The following is a 15806-nucleotide window of genomic DNA, read 5'->3' on the forward strand; positions in this document are numbered from 1 at the left end:
ACCTTGGTTCTGGATATCTGTCATCATAATGCCCCCTTCCCGAATATTCTCTATCAGATCTTCTATGTTCCAAATGGCCTTTGCTTTGGGGTGATTGAGACCGCTTACGCTCCATGGACCTATACCTGGATTAAGAGAAAAACATGATTAGCAATTACTGTTAAACACATCACAGAATTTGTGGAGAGCCAGGCTGCTGTAGTGGTTAAGGCACCAGGGTACAAACTAGGAACATTGAATACAGGTAGTCCTTGACTTACAACAGTTCATTTAGTGACCATCCAAAGTTACAACACCACCATAACTTAGGACCATTTTTCACACTTATGACCATTGTGCCAAGAAAAGTTGTAAAATGGAGCATAACTCATTTAACAAATTTCTGACTTAACATAAATGTGGTCGTACGTAGAGGACTACCTGAATACTCCTGCCTTAGGCACAAAGCCAGCTGGCCAGTTGCCTTTCTCAGTCCTAGGAAGAAAGAACTGGCAAGATTACTTCCCAAAAAATGCTGCCAAGAAACCTGCAGGCAGTTACAAGGAGTCAACACTCATTGGCATAAATAAGTAAATAAATATATACGTAATGGATTGTATAACTTTGGAAAGAGTGTGTTTCAAATGTTTCTCAGCTGTCAACTTTGTATTGCCCAGAATTTTACTTTATATGCTAAAATAATAAGAAAAAGATTGATATTATTTGTAGTAATTAAACACTGAAATCTCGGTGTTTATGTATGTCCTTGAATTACTCTTTGGTTCATCTGTTTTACATTTACAGAAGGTCATAAATCTTGCACCTAATTCTTCCCTCTCTTCTCATGTTTTCTACTGCCAATCCTTTCAAAACAGGTATTATCTTGGTTATGACAGTGAAAGAAGCAAAACAATAAAGAACATTTATAAGTGGATATTTATACAATGGTACCTCTACCTACAAAGGCCTCTACTTAAGAACTTTTCTAGATAAGAACCAGATGTTCAAGATATTTTTGCCTCTTCTCAAGAACCATTTTCCACTTACAAACCTGAGCCTCCAAAACTGTAACTAGAAAAGGCAGGGAGAAGCCACCATGTGGCCTCTCTAGGAATCTCCTGGGAGGAAACAGGGCCAGAACAGGCGGGGAGAAGCCTCTGTGGGGCGTCTCTAGGAATCTCCTGGGAAGAAACAGGGTCGGAAAATGGGGAGAGAAGCCTCCGTGGGGCCTCTCTAGGAATCTCCTGGAAAGAAACAGGGCCTCCACCCTTCCTGTGATTTCCCCAATCACACACATTATTTGCTTTTACATTGATTCCTATGGGAAAAATTGCTTCTTACAAACTTTTCTACTTAAGAACCTGGTCACGGAACAAATTAAGTTATGTGATGTTCATACACATAACATACTTCTATAGTTTCTATACAAGTATTTGGAAACGGGATTTGAGCGGAGCAGAATCCTAATGAGGCACCAGATCAGATTGGGCAGCAAAGGAAATGCACCCACACATGATGGATTCATTTCCATCTTTTCAATTGGCTCCACTCTTAATTGTGTTAAGTCTGAAAGTAATTCTCCAGGAACTCAGCTATGTTACTTAGCATTTCTCTACAACTCTCAATATACTTAGAACAGCAGAATTTTCTGCTGAGAAGATCAAGAGAGTAACCAATATCAATGGAACACTGAGAAAACATGTTAGCACACCTTTAAAAGGTATAATCTTGGGCTGAAGATGTCAACTTATTACAGCAACATAAGAAACTACCATATTTTTGGGAGTATAAAACGCATCTTTTTCCTCCCAAAAAGAGGCTGAAAATTTGGGTGCCTCTTATATTCCAGATGTAGCTTTTTGAAAGCTTTTTTTCCAGCCCTAACTAGATCTTCCCGGCTTCCTACTCCCCCTGAAGTTTTTTCCCAGCCCTAAATCTATGCAGACTTGTTTTCATTCCTACTCCCTTTCAAAAAGGCTGTTGCAGCTGTAATGCAGTGCTAACGATCTTCCTGGCTTGCAGCATTTATTTTTATTCCTACTCCCTCCGAAGCACTTTTTCCAGCCCTAAGTCTTTGCAGGCTTGTTTTCATTCCTGCTCCCTCTGAAAAAAGGCTTTTTCAGCCCTAACTAGGGGATAACAAAATAATGTGCTGAAGCTGAGCAGACTAAGGGCACTAGCCAGATGAATACCTGGTAGGTATATTTTTCCCTATTTTCTTCCCCCCAAAGTAAGGTGTGTCTTATACTCGGAAAAATATGGTAAGCTAAAGACAAAAACACCTACAAAAACACCCACTGACAAAATATCTAATAAAGCACATGACAGGTAAATTGGTATATAGTGGATATATGTGCATAAGAGAAAGACACACATATCCATCTACTTTCCCAAATTACAGGAAGTTATAGCATTACTGTCTGCCTCTTCCTTTGTTCAGAAGACCCAAAACTAATCCTGTCAATTCATTAAGTTGTCTTGGTTCTTTAGACCTGAATGAAAGAAATGTCCTCCTCTATTCACTTCTTTTCCATCAAATATCAAAACTGTCGGAAAGGAAGGCAAACCTAGGTTTGAAAAAATCTCTATCCCAAAACTATATTAGAATAAAATATGATGTATTTCCACCACCATATTCTCAGCTAATCTAAAATGACTTAATTCTCTCAGGTAAATAGAGTATTACTTCAGCTAACAATCAGTTTATCAGATTTACAACTTGCCTAAAACACCCCAACTACAGAAATGCTTTTTAATTTGCAGGGGAATTCTCATACTTTATGTTAAATTTTAAAATAGGAGTCCCCAACCCCTGGACCATGATGGATATTGGTAGGTGGGCTGCGTAAGCAAGTGAAGCTCCATCCATGCACATGCGGGACCCAGGCAGTATGCGAAACCATGACACACCCCTGATCTTTGCAAAAAACGTCATCCATGGAACCGGTCCCTGGTGCCCAAAAGGTTGGGGGGGCTGCTGTTTTAAAACAATGAAGAAATCCTCTCCCTTCCCATCCCCCCCATTACAATCTATTATTATTTAGAGTGAGCGTTCACTCATTCCTTATAAATAGACATTTTACCTGTCTTCTGGAGAGGCACTTCTCTGGCGAGTATGGTGAGCTTCCTTCCTTTCACCGCTAGATCCAGACTTTAAAACATAAAAGCATTTAAATTTTACACAATAAATATTAACTGAGGAGAAATGAAATGCAGAAATGTAAACTCACAAAGAACTAAGGTGACTGTTTTTCACGTATATACAACCCCGTACTGTACCTGCGATCCTTAAACATGTGATAAAGTTGCACTGAGAAACCAGCTATTTTAAACCAGCCTTGCCCTCTTTCGGAAAAATCTATATCTTTCTATTATTATATTACGCTTCATTGTAATACGTTTTATTGTGAATTGATTTGAGATGATTTAATGGGAAGTAGTATAATCATGTAATAAATATTACTGTGTTAAATTTTATACTGTTTGTTTTTACTTTGTGTTGTTATCCTAGTTTATCAAATATATGGATTATGACCAACTCTGATTCCTTAATGTAATAGCTAGGCTACAATACAGCATTCAACATAAAACATCAGTAAAATTTGCAGTTAGCCAACTATCAAATAGCAACAACTACGAGACTGTTCTCAATAAAATATTGATTACATAGTAGACACTATAACATGATTATAATGCATTGTACGAGTAAGTAAACATTTCTTCTCATATAAAATTTAGTGTTTGGCCTTCAATCATACTTCCATAAACTCAAATTGCCTTCCACATAAGCACTTTGGAATCATCCATAAACTTTGAGAGAACTGGTGTCAGGGTTAAGGGATAAAACTAGGAACTGAGAATTGTAGTCCTCTTTAGGCATGAAAGCAACCATTTTCTACTTGTACAGTTGCAGAATACATGCTTTTCATGCAAAATATCCCAAGTTAAATTCCTATAGCTGTGATGGCCACCCTATGGCACAGGTGCCACAAACGGTAGGTGGAACCATTTCTGAGGGCTTGTGAGGATTTGCCCTATGTCAGCTCCAAAATGCACCTGTACACTGGCCAGCTGATTTATGGCATTCCAGAAGGCTGGGGGGAGGCCATTTTCATCCTCCCTAGACTTCATGGAAGCCTCCGGAGTCTGTGAATGGCAAAAAACAGACACAACAGGCCTATTAGAAATCTGGAAACGAACTTCCAGTTGGGCCGTTGGGCCATTTTTCGCCAGCAGGGGGCAGCGTGTGGGGGTTGTGCACACATGCGCAGGGAGGAGGGCATTGCATTATGGGTGTGGGCATGCACACACGTGCACTTTTGGCACCCAGCCAGGAGCTGCTCTTTCTCTGGTAGGCATGCTTTTGTTTGTGTTTCAAACTGCCGTAGGCAGAGCAGAGGAGCCAAGCTAGTCCCGCAGGGTGTGCACACAGCTGCCTCTCGCTTGCCCTCACTCTTGCAGCCAATAGTGCCCACTGCAAAAAGACCAGCTCTCGGCATATCCCCCTTTTCCCCAGAAAATAGGGTGGGCTTATTTTCAGGGAGGGGGGCTTATTTCAACGCATGTCCTGAAAAGTCCTGTTGGCCTTATTATCAGGACATGCCTTATTTTTGGGGAAACATGGTACCACCTGACTCCCAGTGACTCTGAACAGTTTACAGATTGTAAAAAGCATCTTAAAACAATAAGAATATGCAAAACACAAAGCAAAGGAAGAAAGCTGGCAGAGAAAATAATTGTTGCAGATGGGAACCAAAAAAAAAGGGGGGGGGGAGAAAAGGGGTGTCAATCTTCCTCATCAAAAGCCTGCGCAAAAAGCTGTACCTTCAGGACCCCCCCAAATACCAATAAGGCGAATTTGCTGAATTCATCAAATTTATAATTTAATACTACAGCATTTTTTTTCAAAAAAAAAATAAAATACTTACACTCATTTCTGCTACTCTTCATTCCCTCTTATTCTTCCACTTTAAAATTCTGAATTTCCAATGTGGAATGTTACTGTTATTCTTACAGCAAAAATAATTAATCTATAGAGAAAACAAATGAGGTTTCTGATATTGTTGAGACAAAAATCAAAGCAAGTTTAGTAGTTTATTTTTACTATTTATTATACTAAACTAAAAATAAGCTATGTCAACAATAAAATTATCTGCTTTTCAGTTAATTAATTTGACTACTTTAATCTATATGTATCAGAGCTTACACATTGTAGTTCTCATATAGCACATTAATACACAAGAATTTGCTCATACATAAAAAGTCCCCAATCCCCTGTCCGTGGACTTGCATTGGTCCACAGCATGCCAGAAACCAGGCAAACAATCAACGCCCCATCTGTGGGATGCAGACAGTAGGTGAAACCCGCTCCATTTGTCCCTGGTGCCCAAAAGGTTGGTGGCCACTATCATACATGATTGAAAAAGAAATGAACAATGTCTACAAAACAAAATCCACCTTCATTTTTGCATGAGTTTCAATTCTGCACTTATAAGAAATGATGTGTGAACATAGCAAGCTCTATTGAGCTGAATGCAATGGCTTGTTGCTTTGTTTTTACTGTTAATTATTACTGCTAAGGTGTACTTTCCCCAGCGTAACAAATCTGTATATTGAAAAGGATGTGCGAATGAAGCACACTGGTAATAACATTTCAAGCGGAGAAAGAAAAGCTTTATTGACTGTAGAAAAGTTTAGTCAGTGCTTTGAAAAGAAACAAAAGAACATGTGACACTGCGCAGCTTCTGCTTAAATGAAGAGACATCATGGGCAATCAGAAGAAATGTTAATAATATAAAAGCCAGGTTTGTTTGATTTTTTTTAAAGGAAGTGTAGAAAGTTAATTAGAACAAGACAAAGGATTTGAAAAGACAGAACACCTGATTAAATGTTTCAACTGAAGATCAGATAATGAAGATATTGGGGCAAATTTTCTCACAAGAAATAAGAAGCCACTAACAATGGTGTTTGGTGGTTCTCTACCACATTTCATCTGTGATTTGAAAGGCTTTGATGCTATAAAAGAGCTTCCCAAAATAAAGGTAAATTAAAAACTGCTCTCACAAAGCAGGCTCTGTTCAACAAAGTAGAGGAAGAAAACTTACATACATAAATTGTTTCTATTCCATGTACAGAGAATTTTCAATAAATGACCTGCAACACTCGTTGCTGATGACTCAGTGAAAAGTGGAAAAATCCAACAAGCCAGTACAGGTAGTCCTCAACTTATAACAGTTCATTTAAGTGACTGTTTGAAGTTACTGAAAAAAGTGACTTATGACCGCTTTTCATGCTTATGATGGTGACAGCATCCCCATGGTCACATGATTAAAATCCGGCTGCTTGGCAACCATCTCATATTTATTACAGTTGCATGTCCTAGGGCAGTGATGATGAACGTTTTATTCCTCGGGTGCCAAAAGAGCACTATCGGGCACTATCGGGCATGCATGAGTGCCCACACTCATAATTTGATGCCCGGGAAGGGCAAAAACAGCTTCCTCCAACCCCCAAAAGCCCTCTGGGCTCGAAAATGGCCTGTTTCTAACTTCTGGTGGGCCCTGTAGGCTTGTGTTTTGCCCTCCCCAGACTCCAAAGTCTTCCCTGGAGCCAGGGGAGGGTAAAAACACTCTCCACCATCCCCCTGGAGGCTCTCTGGAAGCCAAAAATGCCCTCCCAAAGCTTCTGTGCGAGCCAATAATCAGCTAGTCGGCACACATATGCAGGCTGGAACTGAACGAGGGCAATGGCTCGGGTGCCAGCAGATATGGCTCCGCGTGCCACCTTTGGCACCCATGCCATAGGTTCACCACTGTTCTGCTTTTTGACCTTCCTACAAGCAAGGTCAATGGGGAAAGCCCGATTCACTTAACAATTTAATTTAACAATGCAGTGATTCACTTGACAAATTGTGGCAGGAAAAGTCGCAAAATGGGGCAAAACTCACTTAACAAATTTCTCACTTAGCAACATAAATTATGAGTTCAATTGTGGCCGTAAGTTGAAGATTCTGTATAAACTCTTTTTTGTTAAAAAAAAACCCCTCCAAAATGGCCAATTCTAAGAGAATTTTAGAAAAATGGAAATGACTAGAAGATAAAATTATAATGCAGAAACGAACAGAATAGTAGTCACTGGATTTTAATTTTATTTGACGCCATATAGGCAAGTTTGGATAGTGAGATGGGCAGCATATACATTTAATAAAATAGTCAAAACAAGTAAATGTCTTTTTGAAAGAGGTTGGCAAAACAATAGACCAGGGGTCGACAAAGTTGTTCAGAATCTAGGAGCCAGCCAAAAAATTTAGGAGCCAGAATTTTTTTAAAGCAAACTTGGTTTTTAATTTAACAAAAAAAACATTACAAACGTTATAAACAACATTTTACTTTTAAAGATAATAAATATTATATTTTGATATTTTAGATTTTAGGCAACATTCTAGTGTTTTTCACTTTGCGTTTTGTGGCCATGAACATGCCTTGTGATTTTAGAGCTGAAGTACCAGTGGTCCACAGCCTTGGCAGGATCAAACGCCTTCACAGATGGCCCATTCATGGTGATCATAAACAAGTCACTTAAACTTTCTTCTTGCATCCTTGATCTGAATTTATTTTTGACCATGTTCATCAAACTAAATCCTCTTTCACAACATGAGGTTGAGACAGGGAGCACCGCTACAATCGACAACAGGTTTCCCAGAACTGGAAATCTCTCGGTGTTGGAGAGTGCCAAATCCAGAAGCTCACACAGTTTCTTTCCTTTTCCAAGGACCTTAAACTCATACCACTCATTGAGGAGTGAGTGAATGCATTGGTCATCACTTTCAGGTGGAGATAGCTGTTTACGAAAATGATGAGCCAATGCAGTAATCTCAACCACACCGTAGTCCGGTGTGGTTGAGATTACTGGCCCGAAGGGAAGGAGCGGTTCGGGTTCCCCGCGCGGCGGAAGGAGAGGCGCCAGAAGACTGACGGGTTTCCCGGCAGGCCAGTCCGGCCGGCCACCCATGCGAGCGCTTTTCGGCGACTGTTCCGGCCCGGGAGGTCCCACAGGACGCACGCCTTCGCCGGGGTTCAGTTGCATCAGGGGGGGAGGCTTGGGCAGCGAGAAGGGCAACGGCTGAGGGGAGGCCGCGGCAGCTGCCGAGTCTCCACCTGACATCGCTTTCACCCCCTCCCCCCCGGCGCAGGCCTGGCTCCGCCGAGCCGGCTCTGCTGTACTCCCGTCGGGATCCGAGGGGAGACCGTTAGTCAGAAACCGAAACAGAGAAGAAGGAAAGGGAGACTGGGCCGGGGACGCGGGTGAGGGGGGGAGGGGGGAGGAGGGGTTACTGGTCGGAAGTCACCGCGCACGCGGCCGGAGGAGGAATGAACAAAACCTCACGCCGGGAGGGGAGGGGCTTCCGCTTCTCTCCGAAGGCGGGTGAGCGGCCAAGATCGGAGCGTCTGTGTGCGGCGGGGGGGAGTGAAGGGGTTCGAGTAGGAGGCGGAATGGAGGCAAGGGGGGGAGGGAGAGACGCACGCAAGCGCAGGGGACGCTGGGAAAGCAGCTCGCTCCAAGGTTGATGGGCGGAGCTACGGAAGCCAAGATGTACCATTTCTGGGCGTAAACACAAGGCGGGAAAAATATACTGTATACATACAGTACAGCAGGCAACATTTTCTAGGCGCCAGACAACATTTTCTAGGCGCCACTGGCGACCAGGCGCCTGGGTTTGTCGATCCCAGCAATAGACATTATTAAGCAAAGATCCAAAAAAAGGACAGAAAATATATATATTACCATTCTGATATGATCACATTTCATACAAAGACTGCATCCATATCTCCTCCACCTACTAATCATCATCATTTTCCATCATTGTCTTTGTTACCCTGTGCCTCACTCCCCATTCCCATGCTTTATGCTTTAAACTGTCAGCACTTATTTTTCAAAGAGACTTAATCCGTCTTACTAAATTATGAACTGAATGTGTTTTTCAACTGTGTAAGTATTTTATTAAGATCATTTATTGCTTTATACATCAATAGATGTATATGATCAGTTGTCATCTCCAGGTACTTTGTAGGACAATGTCTTAGACTGCCTTTTTTCCCAAGTAGATTTGTCAGCAGACAGACTCCATGATGGAGATGAACATTTTCAAAAAAAACATTGGAGGAACTATACTAGTGATGGCGAATGTTTTATAGGGACCAAGTGCCCAAATGCGCCCAAACTGCAAGGTGTGGATGCATGTGTGTGCCCTCCGCTCAAACTGCAAGGCATGGGCACAGGCAGGTGCCCCACGCATGCACGGCAGAGACCCAAAACAGAGCTGGGGCAATGGCACACGTGCCCACAGAGAGGGCTCTGTGTTCCATCTCTAGCGTGTATGCTATACATTCGCCACCACTGAACTATACTGTACTATAGGCTTTTACAATGGAGTGCAGAGCTGTCTAGATGCATGACACATACTACTCACATCCATTTTCTTTCTTGCTACATCTCATGTATCCACAAATATGAATGTTCAGAGAAAGGTGAGACTTTAACTTCCATCCTTTCATTAATAAAACTGTATTTTTCTTTGTTAATAGTGACAGAGGAAACTCTCACGGGTGACAGAGAGAATGGCTGAAGACTGAATGCAATTTGTAAATTGTCCACCTGGTTTCCTGTACCTTCTCCTCTTGGCACCTTGGTAGGATGGATAACAAAATTATCTATCTCATTTCATGATAAGGTGGATATGTACATTCTCTGTAGTATCATTCTCTGGATACTACTTCCTTATAGAACCACAAGTGGTGCAGTGGTTAGAATGCAGTGCTGCAGGCTACTTCTGTTGAGTGCCAGCTGACTGCAATTTGGCAGTTCGAAACTCACTAGGCTCAAGGTTGATCCTTCCGGGATGGGTGAAATGAGGATCCAGATTGTTGGGGGCAATATGTTGGCTCTGTAAACCACTCCTGAAGTCATGTGATCACAATTCAGATGCTTGGTAACCAGCTCACAATTACAATGACTATAGTAATCCGTGGTCACATGATTTCCATTTGCTTCCATAATTGCTGGCTTCTGACAAGCAACGTCAATAGAGAAACCCGTCGAGTAAGCAATGCAGATTGGCAGGGGTGCGAGGGAGAGCCTTCTCCGTCGCCGTCCCGCCTCTATGGAATCAACTCTCCCCCAATGTCTGTAGTGCTCCCATTCTACTGGCCTTCCACAAGGCTACTAAGACCTGGCTTTGCTGGCAGGCCTGGGGGGCCATGAATTAACAACTATCATGGCCAAATTGTATGAATGTTTAGTATGCATGTTGTTGTGATTGGTTATTCTATGGGTTTTTTAATTAGGGTTTTATAATTTTTCAGATTTTAAATTAGACTTTTTAAAATCATTTTGTATTTATATTGTTGTAAACCGCCCCGAGTCCTTCGGGATTGGGCGGCATAGAAGTCGAATAAAATAAAATAAATAAATAAATGTTGATCATAATGTTGCACCTAATGATCATGGAGGATTTATCTAAACACTCAACTGGAAGTCTATAGAGATTCTCAGTCTTTAGCTATACAATTTGGGATGAACTTCCTTTGGTGTGGAAGTAGGAATGGATTTCCAGAGGGGAAAAAAATGCAGACTACAAGAACCTTGAACACTACTCAGGTGACCCTAAGGACACAGATAAACCACCAAGTGCTTCAGCCTAAAAGGATGCAAATACCTTTGAAAAATGTTTGGAAACTTCAGATCGTGCAGAATGTAGCTGCGAGAGCAATCATGGGCTTTCCCAAATATGCCCATGTTACACCAACACTCTGCAGTCTGCATTGGTTGCCAATCAGTTTCTGATCACAATTCAAAGTGTTGGTTATGACCTATAAAGCCCTTCATGGCACCGGACCAGATTATCTCAGGGACCACCTTCTGCTGCACGAATCCCAGCGACCAGTTAGGTCCCACAGAGTGGATCTTCTCCGGGTCCCGTCAACTAAAGAATGTCGCTTGGCGGGACCCAGGGGAAGAGCCTTCTCTGTGGCGGCCCCGGCCCTCTGGAACCAACTCCCCCCAAAGATTAGAATTGCCCCCACCCTCCTTGCCTTTCGTAAGCTGCTTAAAATCCACCTCTGCCGTCAGGCATGGGGGAATTGAGACCCTCTTCCCCCTAGGCCTTTACAATTCTATGCATGGTATGTATGTATGTATGTATGTATGGTTGGTTTTTTATATTAATGGGTTTTTAATTGTTTGTAACATCAGACTACTATTGTACACTGCTTTATTGTTGCTGTTAGCCGCCCCGAGTCTCCGGAGAGGGGCGGCATACAAATCCAATCAATCAATCAATCAATCAATCAATAAATAAATAAATAAATAAATGTCCAGCAGTCTGCAAGGAGTATAAATCTTCCATTTCCCACTATCCTGTCAGAGCTGAAGAAGCTTCTTGGATGAGAAGTGAAAAGTCTTCAAAAAAAAAAAACCCCAAGAAAGTCCAGTTGTCTCCAGAAAAAAGCACCTTTGAAACCAGAACTGTCATAAATTGGCAACGTCATGTGATGTGCTTTATGACCACATCTCTTAGCAAATGTGGTGCCAATTACTGTCATTAACCAAGAACTACCTATATGCTGAATGTGTGTAACAATATGTAAGGTGACCTTGAGGGATAAGAGGGAGCGATCCTAACTAAGAAAGGAGACAAGAGGGGGGAACCTGCAGTTGCTTAAAAGGTAAGAGAAAATAACTTAGGAGAGACCTGCCCTAATGGACAAGGCAGTTAAAAGTCACTGTGGGAGATCTGTAATTTCAGATTTGCAAGATTCTGTTCATATAGTCTTATACTAAAATAGCTGAGAGGACTGACAATGTGGTTGTGGTGCATTTTATGAGGGTGGTCAGTACATGTACTCCTCAACTTACGACCACAATTGAGTCCAAAATTTATATTGTTGAGAAATTTGTTAAGTAAGTTTGTGCTAGGTTATGACTTCTCTCGCCTCATTTGTTAAGTGAATCGGTGCAGTTCTTAAATTAGTAACACAACTGTTGGAGGTTGCTGGCTTGCCCATTGACTTTGCTTGTCAAAAGGTCACAAAAGGAGATCACACGACTCCAGGACACCATCATAAATACGAGTCATTTGTCAATCATCTGAATGTAAGTCACATCACCATGGGAAGGCAGCAAATGTCATAAATGTGAAAAATGGCCGCAAGTTCCTTTTTTCAGTGCCGCTATACCTCTGAACCTTCACTAAATTAACTGTTATAAGTTGAAGACTACTTGTGAAACAGAGACAAAAGCAATGTTGGAAAAATACATAACTATAGTAACTTTAAGCCTATCTGCTTTCCTGTTTTTGCTTTTAAAAAAAAATACTTTTGCCACATGTCACAAAATCACTATACAATATATGTGTCCTTAACTTCCAGTAACCGAAAATGACAAATCATAGCAGTCCTTACATCAAGAAAACCCAGACAGGTCCATTTTAACAGAAATCTTGGGGCTTTGGCTTCACGTTATCTCTAAGTCTCATGACAAAAGAAAACAAAATATTGCTAGGATAAACAGTGGTGAACAGCAGCCAAATCATCATCATTATCATCCAGATCGACATATCCCAGGTCCTTGGTAAGGACCGGATAGGTAGACAAAATGCCAAAGCACATCTGAACGTCTGGCTGACTGTGATGAATAATATTAATAATAATGATGATGAGGGATGATGAAGAAGTGATGGAGGAAAGGAAGGAAGGAAGGAAGGTTATGCGAATTAGCAGTTCCTTTTTTTAAATCAGATCACTTTCTCCTTCGAGCACCAGGGAAGCAAGAGATGTTGGTACTTCCCAGCATAGCCTGATTGATTGATATTTTTATTTTATTTTATTTGCAGGCTACTTCTAGCTGTAGTTCAGCAGTTAGGTGGGTAAAATGAGGACCCAGATTGTTGCGGGCAATAGACAGATTCTGTAAACCGCTTAGAGAGGGCTGTAAAAGCACCATGAAGCGGTATATAAGTCTAAATACTAATGCTATTTGTCAAACATGTATAGGATAGCAGAAGTTTGTATAAACATAAGTAAAAAGTAACGATAAAAGAGGACAGGAGCGGTAGGCACAGTGGTGGAAAAGGGAGATCGCGTACGATCACGTTCAGACGTGTCTACACACCTACACGTGTTGCAATGAAGTAACGAGTCACTTCCTACAAGCACCGGTTCTGGGGATCACTCCGCGCCAACCGGGAAGCCCCACGATCGTTGGCCCATCGCTTCCGCCCCTGCCCTCCTCCCAACCAGCCAAGCCCCCCAGCGATCGACGTGGAGGGCTCAAAACCGAAGAAGCCACCAGAGCTCCGGCTACGAAGGAAACGACGTCAAAAAGCCCGCTGCCCACGCCAGGCGGCCTTGATAACTTACCCAAACCACCAACGTCCCACCGTAGCATATGCCCGCTTACAGGATGACGTTACTTCCGCTTACTTATCCTCCAATTAAAGGCAAGACAAAAGGCGGGACTTCCTTCCTTTCTCTCCCTCATTTTCCTCCCCCACCCCAATTATTGCTTATCTTAAGTCCAAGCAGTCAACGCTGGGAAGGAAAGGGTTAAGGGAAATGTCGCCCGAATAGCGGTTTCTAGCTTACTTAGCAGCAGCGTTCTAGGAGACAATCAAGCACGGATTGACTACATTTCCCAGCGTTCCTTGTGTTCGCAAAGGGTGGCTACTGTTGTCAAAGAGTTGCAAAAGAGTTTTCGGATAATTTTTATGATGAATTTGAAACAGAAGTAGTACTTGGAGCGTATAGAAATTCGGAATAAGTTATTTTTTTCCCTCCCGCCCTTTCCCACTTTCTTTTCCTCGCTGGCAGAAACAGGGTTTCTTCGTGAATTTATTTATTTATTTTTATTTGTTTGTCAAACATATACAAGATAGCAGGTATAGGTACAAACATAAACGTACAGTCAAGTTTGGAGCGGTTAATATTAAGTTTGAATCTGTTGTATGCTCTTGTGTTGTGGTTGAAGCTGAAGTAGTCTTTGACAGGCAGGGCATTGCAGCATATGATCTTGTGGGCAATACTTAGATCTTGTTTAAGGCATCATAGTTCTAAGCTTTCAAGACCCAGGATTGTAAGTCTAGTTTCCTAGGGTATTCTGTTTCAAGTGGAAGAGTGGAGGGCTCTTCTTGTGAAGTACTGTATCTTTGAACATTTTCAAGGGTGTTAATGTCTGAGATGGGATATGGGTTCCAAACAGATGAGCTGTATTCGAGGATGGGTCTGGTGAAAGTTTTGTAAGCTCTGGTAAGTAGTGTGAGATTTCCAGAGCAGAAGCTACGTAGGATTAGATTAACAAATTATTATTATTATTATTATTATTATTATTATTATTATTATTTATTAGATTTGTATGCCGCCCCTCTCCATAGACTCGGGGCGGCTCTTGAGGCCTTCTTAGTGATGTTGTTGCAGTGGGCTTTGGCTCCGAGGTCCTTGTCTGAGTGGGGATTATCTGTGATAATTTGTTTATTAAGTTTGTATTTGAAGTTCTGATTCTTTTTGCCGATGTGTAGGGCAGAGCATTTGCTTGTTGAGATTTGGAATTGCCATGTGTTGGACCAGTCAGAAACCGAGTCTAGGTCTTTTTGAAGAGTAGTTGTGTTATTAGTGGTATTGAAGAGTTTTATATCATCTGCAAAAAGAACACAGTTGCTTGTGATGAGATTGGAAAGGTCGTTGATGTAGAGAATGAAGAGCGTCCCAGTACACTATCTTGGGGGACACCGCTTTTAACAGGGATGGCTGTGTATATAGAGCAGGGGTCCCCAAACAGTGCCCCTTTAAGACTGGTGGACTTCAACTCCCAGAATTCTCCAGCCAGCATAGCTCTTTGAAGACCTCTGAGGTAAATGATATGCGAGGATAATGGCTTGCTGGAGAATTCTGGGAGTTGAAGTCCACCAGTCTTAAAGGGGCCAGGTTTGAAGACCTCTGATATAGAGCTTCCTATTTTGACCAGTTGTTGCCTGTTAGACAGGAATGCAGTAATCCAGCTGTGGAGGGATCCTGTGATGCCATAGGATTTGAGTTTTTGAAGTAGTTTGTCATGGACCACTGAATCAAAGGCTTTGGAGAAGTCAATATAAATTGCATCTATAGATTTTCCTTGATCAAGATGAGTTGCCCATATGTTTTTGCAGTGAAGGAGCTGTAGATTGAAGGATAGTTTTTTACTGAATCCAAATTGTTTGTTAGAGAGCAGATTATTAGTTTCTAGGTGGAGAGTAATTGATTGGTTTATAATTGATTCCATAACTTTACATGGGAGGCAGCATAGCGATATTGGTCTGTAGTTATCGACAAGAGAGTGGTCTCCTTTTTTGAAGACGGGGATGACCATTGCTTTCGACCATAGCTTAGGAAGTGTGCTGGTACTGAAGGATTTTTCAAAAATTATGCTTAGTGATTCAGCTATAGCAGAAGAGAGCTTTTTTAGGAAGTATGCACATAGACCATCTGGTCCGACTGATAGGGAAGGTTTAAGGTCAGGTAATGCTTTTTCAACTTGGTCTTCAGTGGTCTATTTGGGTTAGGTCATTGAGAGTGTTTGAGGTGCGAGTGATGAATTTGGGGGATGAGCTATTGCTGTTGACAAAGACAAAGACAAAGAATGAATTGAGAAGGTTAGCTTTGGATGAATCATCGTGGTATTCTTTGTTGTTGGGTCCTTTGAGAGGTGAGATAGGTCTAGAGTCCTTGAGTTTGTTGTTGACAAAGTTGTAGAAGGCACGATTGAATTTGGTGGGTAGGAGGTTTTCCTCTTGTATGCTG

The 15806-nt window shown here is 41.8% G+C and overlaps 1 protein-coding gene across 2 annotated transcripts in view; it reads right to left on the reverse strand.

Moving 5' to 3' along the window:
• The window catches only part of CWC22 (CWC22 spliceosome associated protein homolog), a 55852-nt gene extending 42341 nt beyond the window's left edge, over positions 1-13511 (reverse strand). Inside the window, exons 1-4 of one of the 2 annotated variants that reach the window (XM_070731871.1) lie at positions 13395-13511; positions 4908-5009; positions 3063-3130; positions 3-125 (exon numbers count right to left, since the gene is read on the reverse strand). In XM_070731871.1, coding sequence (XP_070587972.1) covers positions 3-125; positions 3063-3130; positions 4908-4913 — 197 coding nt within the window. In that variant the 5' untranslated portion in view covers positions 4914-5009; positions 13395-13511. Of the gene's footprint in view, positions 1-2; positions 126-3062; positions 3131-4907; positions 5010-13146 lie in introns of both variants that reach the window. The other variant, XM_070731872.1, reaches the window with a different exon arrangement.
• Positions 13512-15806: the final 2295 nt, after the last annotated feature.

The sequence above is a fragment of the Erythrolamprus reginae genome, chromosome 1, assembly GCF_031021105.1.
Source record: "Erythrolamprus reginae isolate rEryReg1 chromosome 1, rEryReg1.hap1, whole genome shotgun sequence".
NCBI classification, from domain to species: Eukaryota; Metazoa; Chordata; class Lepidosauria; order Squamata; family Dipsadidae; genus Erythrolamprus; species Erythrolamprus reginae.